This window comes from Colossoma macropomum, unplaced genomic scaffold, assembly GCF_904425465.1.
Source record: "Colossoma macropomum unplaced genomic scaffold, Colossoma_macropomum, whole genome shotgun sequence".
NCBI classification, from domain to species: domain Eukaryota; kingdom Metazoa; phylum Chordata; class Actinopteri; order Characiformes; family Serrasalmidae; genus Colossoma; species Colossoma macropomum.
The window spans coordinates 22,362,745-22,370,063 of record NW_023494789.1 but is presented as its reverse complement, the minus strand read 5'-3'; the positions used below and the strand labels follow the sequence as shown (position 1 = coordinate 22,370,063).

At 41.0% G+C, this 7,319-nt stretch overlaps 1 protein-coding gene across 1 annotated transcript; it reads right to left on the bottom strand.

The window, feature by feature from the left end:
- Positions 1 to 2,556: 2,556 nt before the first annotated feature.
- LOC118807451 lies at positions 2,557 to 6,337 on the bottom strand. Its single transcript, XM_036569463.1, has 2 exons — positions 2,996 to 6,337; positions 2,557 to 2,956 (listed from the first exon to the last, which is right to left on the bottom strand). The coding sequence occupies exons 1-2, from the start codon at positions 3,601 to 3,603 to the stop codon at positions 2,557 to 2,559; spliced, it is 1,008 nt and encodes a 335-aa protein (XP_036425356.1). The 5' UTR covers positions 3,604 to 6,337.
- Positions 6,338 to 7,319: the final 982 nt, after the last annotated feature.

Below are 7,319 nucleotides of genomic sequence, written 5' to 3'. Positions count from 1 at the left end.
AAGTCTGAAACGAACCACCGTTGTTTACTCTGTAAAGAATCACAATTTTGACGTTTAAAAACTGTTCGAATAAAGTCACGTCGTTAAATGAAACTAAATGTTCCGGTGAAATATTTAACCGATTTAAAAGTAATAGAGCTTCCTTTTGACACTCGCTTTGGGTCAAACCCGGTTTCATCACACCCGTCAAACTACACGCGAAGCAGGAATTTTGGTAAGCGTTTAAAAATATAACTAAATGCCTACTTTTTTTTGTAAGTATTTCCGATGACAAAATACTGTTTATCATTCTGGAATAACCTATTCCGCCTCGAAAGTTTCTCACTATCTGAACGTTCAGTGTGAGTGATTTGTCGCTTAACAGTTTTTTATTTGATTGAACAACCGATTCTACGTAATTCAGAAAATGTTCAGCGTTCAGCTCCTCTGCGTTAGTTTGAAATATCACGGGCGAGAACAGGCTTTCACCTTTCAAACTTATTTGTATAATGTCATCCCCTTGTGAAACCTGTCTGGCTTTTTGTAACAAACGATCTACTCGATTGTGTAGAGCCTGCGTGAACTGAAATAAATTCAAACCTGTACCTAGATCCGATAAATTTATTTGATAATTGTATTCACTGTGATTAAACATGGGTCTGTGTCTCTCCCTCACCCCATCCCCCTCCCCGCTTGTGGAGGGCCTGCTGATCGAAAGGTCTTCTGCGTGAATTTCAGGGTCTGCCGCCTGACACCTCCGTTCACACCCCGTCGAAGCGCTCCCATTTGCTCCATCGTTAACGTGTGACGCGTGTCCTTCGCTCTGCGGTGGTAACTCCCCCAAAGTCGATGCGTTGATATGCTGCATAAAAACATCCTGATTCGCTCCATCGTCAGCGTGTGAGGTAAAATCCGATAAATCCCATTCGTTCTGCGACGGTAATCCATCCTCAGCTTCGGTCAATATTCCTGTATCGTTTTGCTGAGCGACACTCATTCTATTGAATGAAGTCGCAGCGAAAAGTTCTGTCCACTAAAGTTTCAAGTTCAAACAAATCGACCGGATCTTCGACGTTTAGAAAGTTTACACCTCCGTTTGTCGCAACATGTTCAAATTCGTCGTTCTGTATCCTGTCATCAAAAAAAGATACAGCGTTGTCGTTAAATAAAACAGATCTCATCGTTGATGTCAAATTAGCAGAAACTCTCGACTCATCAACTCACTCCTCGTAATCGGAGACCGGGCTGTAATCTGCGATCGACGGTCCGTCACCTGTGTTGGCACCGACTTTCGGCGTGTTGCAAACACGGTCACCGGGTCGTGGCTGACAAACCCCCGGAATCTCTTCCTCCTCCTCCTCCTCCTCCTCCTGGCGGTGATACAGTTGACACAGTTGGTGACGTTGCAAACGATCACGCTGGGTCTTTCTTGAACCGCCGCCGAGTTTGTCGCATCTTTTTCAGGGGTGATACAAATAACTTCATCCACCGCCCCCGCTCTGAGTGATTCGTCTGAACCTGTGCCGCTGAAAGATCGCCACACGATCACGCTGGGTCTTTCCTGAACGACAGCTGAGTTTGGCGTGTCCTTTTCTGGGGTGTTGCGAACAACACCATCCTCCACTGTGGATGATTCGTCAGAATCTGTGAGAACCATCGTACTTCTCGCAGATTCGGTGTCAGACTCGTACTCGGAGTCGGTCGATAAGTTTATCACCTCAGCTTCACCCCCAGCAGGGGTATTGTAATTGCTCGCAAACTGGTCCATAATGAGTAACTTTTACAACTATTATGGCTCTAGGCCAGTTTTTATAGTATTGTGAGGAGAAAAACAACACGACACCTGTTCAATTATTAGTCACGCTTAGCAGAACGGGGGCCCCCCACTTGCTGCTGTCACTCAAAAACACAACAACAATAACTACGTCATACCATTACATCATGGGAATCTTTTTTTCCAAAACACATCTTTTTTTCCAAAACACATCCTGGGAATCTTTTGAAAATTATTCCCACGCATCATACCGGGCAAACCTCGGGTAGTTATCAAAAAGCATTCACACACACACACACACACACACACACACACACACACACACACACCATACCCCGACCCAACCACCCCACCGACGGTAAGTCCTCGCATCTTTTTTTTTTCTTTTTCATCCTTACTCTTAATTTTTCACACCCCTTTAAACTTTTACATCATTTTTTTCATTAACACTTCTCAAGAGGGGAAAATTTTGCTCACGCTTGCCACCCCTCCCAACACGCACCCTGGGGAAAATTCAACATTTTATCACCGGAAAATCTTTACAACCTACAATAGTTGTTCACAGTTTTTACACACATCACCTCCTGGGAAAATTAGTTGCAATTTTGACATGTGATGTCATATAACTGATGTTTACATTTTACACACACCAACCCCTGGGAAATTTTTTTACATATTTCACATGTGATGTCATACCACTGATGTTTACATTTTTATACACATCAACCCCCTGGGAAAATACTTTACATATTTCACATGTGACGTCACGCATAACTCATAAATCATTTTGACATTTACCGGGGTTAATAACTACTATCTAGATTGGCAAAACCATGTGGTCCTTCATGGTGATGGCTCTCATCAGTTCTCTCCAAAAATGAAATGTCAGTCCGTAAAGTGTAATCATTTAAGGGGTAAGTCATTCGGTTGTTAATGTAAACGCCTGGTTGGCAACATTTATCACAACCATGATATGCATTGTGGCCCTTCACATTTTTTATGAAGGCTCTGGCAGGTGCATCACAGATAACAGAATCAAGCTTGATAAACACTTTTTTTTGGCTGAAAAAAAAACCTCCTTGTAGCTGTTGTAATTCGCATGTAAAATCTCTCAAAAACTCATTAGGGCAACTTGGTTTTTTCTTACCACAAAATAAACCAATTACAACTGGTTCCTTCATTGGCACACTTAGCAGAAGTCCTAAGATTGGCCACAATTGTATGCTTGTGCTTTTAAACAGTGGTAACCCATCAACGTTTATTCGTAATCTAAACGTAAATCCCTCAGAGACTGTGTCTATCACATGTGATAAAGTATTACGAAGTGATGTCAAAATGCCTCTATAATGGTACAGCCCTCCAGCTTGTCTGTGGATGCTATACTGAGTTTGTGTTTTGAGAACAGTCCGCGCATCCCTGGGCAGGTCTGGATGGTACACCCTCAACACACAAAGGAGGGCTGTCAGAGCCACTAAAGAGATGTTAAAACGCACAGCCCATTTTGACAGCCTCTCAACTAAGGGTACTGGTGCATCTGTAAAGTCTTCAGCCTCAGACCCTGAACTAACCTGTGTGACTGTACAGTCTAAGTCATTCTGTCTGCCCGGTCCAAGTAAATCATATGTCCTTTCTTCTCCCACACTGAGCCCAGTGTCAAAGTCGTCATCACTGTCACTGTCAATGTCACTGTCAGTGTCATAAGCAGCGTGACAAGGGTCTGGTCTGTTAACTACTGTCTGTTCCGATGTTAACTGACAGTCTTCAGCTATGTCATGGAGTCGTTTCACTAATGATAAACGTGCCCTACGCCTGACTCCAGAGCTCGTTAATGGGGGCTCCCTCCTTTTCATTTAGGCTCTAAAACAGATTAAAAGGTGAGAAGAAAAAACTAAATGATTGGTTATCAACACTGCAAATTAATCTATAAAATTCAGTTGTTACAGCTTTATGAGAAATAAACAGTCTTTACTAGAGATGGAAGGATCGATCTGATATGTATTGATATCGGCAGATTTTCAGTCCAAATATGCGATCAACGATCGGCCAATATTTCTGTAACTTAGCCAATCCTGAGAGCTGATCAGTGACGTAAAATATATGAGCCATATTTTGCCTGAGGCGCCAGAATGTAACTGCTGCACCATTTAAGGTGGAAGAGGAAACTGACAAATAGGAAGCCAACTTCAGTCTTGTCATATTTATTTCACTAATAAAAAACATTTTTCCTGAGGTATCTTATTACATATTTGGCTCCTATTGCACAGGAAACTTGCTGTGTGAATGTGTAGAACTGTAATTCACACGCTTTGAGGATTCGCATGTTAGCTAACATTTAAAAATGTGAAGCAAGAGGACTGTTTTGTCCTAAAGGCTGGCTAAGTTGCATAGGGTCCAGTTTATTATTGCTGCACCATTTAATGGGAAAATTCAAATAAGAAGCTGGCGAAAAAGAAGCTGACTTCAGCTTCGAGGGCTGAAAGGCATGAAAAGGGATGAGGCTGTTATTCTGTTTTTGCTGGGCAGGTGGGTTACATCAACTTATTTCTGCTGTTTCACAGAATGAGAAGGTTAGTATTTTATTATCCTAATGTTTGTGGTTAGCTTCACAGTAGCAACTGTAGTGACTGTTAACCCACAACTTGCTTAGTTATATAACTTGCCGTGTTGTTGTTTACTCTAATGTTATATCATGGCATTTATCGGTACAATGCTTGCAAATGGTTTTATGTCCACAAAAATCTAAAAAAAAGTGTAATTTGTCTTGGCAGTGCTCATTGATAAATTTGGGGGGCAGAGCTTTCAAAGGAAAACTGAAGGAAGAGGTGTATTTGTTTTGCTGTTGTGAATTGCTTCTGCACATTTAAATGTGGCATCCAACCCCACCCTCGTTCGGTATCCGCTATCAGCCAGTCATGCTGAAAGGTAGATGTCAGTAAAAATAAGCCCATTTCAAAAGTAGCTTTTGTAATTGTGAAAAAGAGCCTACAGTCATTCATCCACTAATAATATTTCACCAAGTATTTTAAAAAATCAGTTTGTGAAATAAATCTGCAGAAAAACACTTTCACAAATACAACTGAAAAACATGCCCAGTTTAGAAGAGTAACTTCTCACTACAGGAAGCTGGGAGTTGCAGTCAAGCTAATCCTTTACAGATGTCACTGAAAAAAAATTGTAGATGTTGACCATGGGCTGTATTACAGAAACTGTCTTTTAGTCTTAAGTTAAGATCTGACAGGTCCAGATAAGATTTTTCACAAATTCATATAACAGAAGAAATCTGATCTTAATTTAGGAATTTTATCTTATCTTACACCGTCTTATCTCCAGTTAGGAAATCTTAACCTACTCAATCAAAGTTGACAATCAACTGTCATGTCTGTTACCTAGCAACCGACCATACACACACAGCTGAAGCGTAGACACATTCTCAAATTAACAAATGTTACAAATGTAAGTTACGGCTACCGTTACAGATATAAAAAGATCAAAACAAAAAGGTAATAAACTGGAGATTAACATTGTGAGTGTTCCCCGTTGTCGTTTATCAGAGCGTCACAGCTCCATTTCCCAAACGCTTTAGCCGAGCACGCTAAGGTTATTTCTTCTAATAAACAGACACACGTTCAGCTCCGTCTCCTCATTATTCACCACCATCACTGTAATATTTCATCATCAAAATTAACACACGAAGGTAATCAGAGGGACGGTGGAGATCAAGTCTGCAGCGTCTGAGATCTTTAAAACGCAGAGTTAGAAAAGAAAATCATCTCACAGTGAAAGCAGCGTTTTACAGTAGAAATAAATGGAGCTCATTATGCTGGTAGTGAACTATGCTGCTGACACAGCTGCCTAAAAACCATAGAAACGGACCTGAAACAGAAGTTAGGACGCTGTTGGGGTTCATCCTAAAGTTAGGACAGGATTTAGGAGGTTTAGTCTAGTTAGGATGTTTGTGTGATGCTGTTTCCTTGTCTGGAGTTAATGATGAGATTATGAAGTTAGGAACTGTTATTCTGGAATAGCGACTGTCCTGAATTCAGTCGTCATGGAGACTAATCAGATTTCAGAGTTAAGATGTTTCTGTAATATGGCCCCTGACTTACAGTCAGCAAGCAGCCACCGCTGCAAATGTTTTGCATTCACTCACAATAGTTTTGCGTCCCCACTCAATAATATTTTGGCCCCTTGCAAAAGCTAGGCTTGTGCCTGTTGACAGTTAGAGGGTCACGGTTATACAAGTTACTGAGGTAAAAGCACCCAATGACAGTAAAAACTCAATTACCACTGGTTTAAAAAACCCTTCAGTCGGTAACTAAATGCAAACCACTGCAAAACACTATTACTCCCAAGGATGAAGATTTAAACATATAGGGTGATGTGATATCCTACATCAATACCACATGTATTATACTTAATATAACCACTGCGTAGTGCTGGGTGATGCCTACCAACTGGCACATTATGATGTGTACAAAGAAAGCGATAACATTTGTGCCCATTCACAGCCCTAACTACGAGTCTGTTAGCTAGGAGCAGTAATGTTCAACTGGCAGTTTATCATCCGTCATCCGTTTCTGAGCCCCGTCAGAGAGCTGGTTGTAGCCGAGATGTTACTGTGCCGTCCCCCTTTGTTCCGTCACAGCAATGCCGGAAGTACGGGACAGCGGCTTCTGTCCCGGTACACACAGCGGGACAGTGACCTCTGTCCCGGTACACACAGCGGCTTCTGTCCCGGTACACACTGCGGAACGGCGGCCTCTGTCCCGATACACACAGAAGAACAGCGGCCTGAGTGTGTACACAATGTGGTTATGAATGTTCTGCACTTATGGCGACCCTAAAGGGAACATAGACAATGGATAGGTTTGATACTTTGCCCTGTAATTGCACAGTTTTTAGCTCAAGAAAGTAGAGATTTTTAGCGAAAGATACAGCTCAGGTGTGTATAAGAGTAGGGAAAACCATACTATTCAGAGCAGGGGTATTTAGCAGTATTATTCAGTTTAGCCAGATAAATTAAGCTTAAGGTTAACCCTGTTTAATTTGAGAAGAGCTGAGGAATATTCCAATTGGACAGTTGAACTTTGAGCTTAAGTTATCTTGCTGGATGAGAAATCCTGTTTTTCCCCATGATTGGAGCTTTGTAAACAGTGACATTTATTTAGCCTTCTAAAAGGTAATATGGACTTTTTAGTATTAGTGCTGTGTGCTAAGCATTAAAATATCAAACAACTTTTGGACTATAAGCTATTTATTTAACATTAAATTGTTCAGTTGCTTATATTACACATTTTACAAGCCAACTTTAGAAAAATCAATTAATAAAAAAATGTAAATATAACAAATAAAAGGTGATTACTACATCACAATACAGCTTAATAAAATAAAATGCAACAAAGAATAATTAGTCATATGTGCACACTGTATATATAAAGCTACCCTTTGGCTTTCTTCTTCAAATAATGACACCTGAAGTAGCAAGAGACATCTCTCCTTGGTATCGGTGAAAGCCTTCATGCTTGCACAGTATCTCTAGAGTCACCCGCAGTGGTAGTGGAAATAA

Bases quoted from the DNA above. Each gene is read 5' to 3' on its own strand.
- LOC118807451 (XM_036569463.1), bottom strand. From the start codon at position 3,603: ATGAAAAGGAGGGAGCCCCCATTAACGAGCTCTGGAGTCAGGCGTAGG. The intron at 2,957-2,995 runs ACTGTTTAAAAG...GTGGCCAATCTT, and splicing joins ATAAACGTTGATGGGTTACC to AGGACTTCTGCTAAGTGTGC.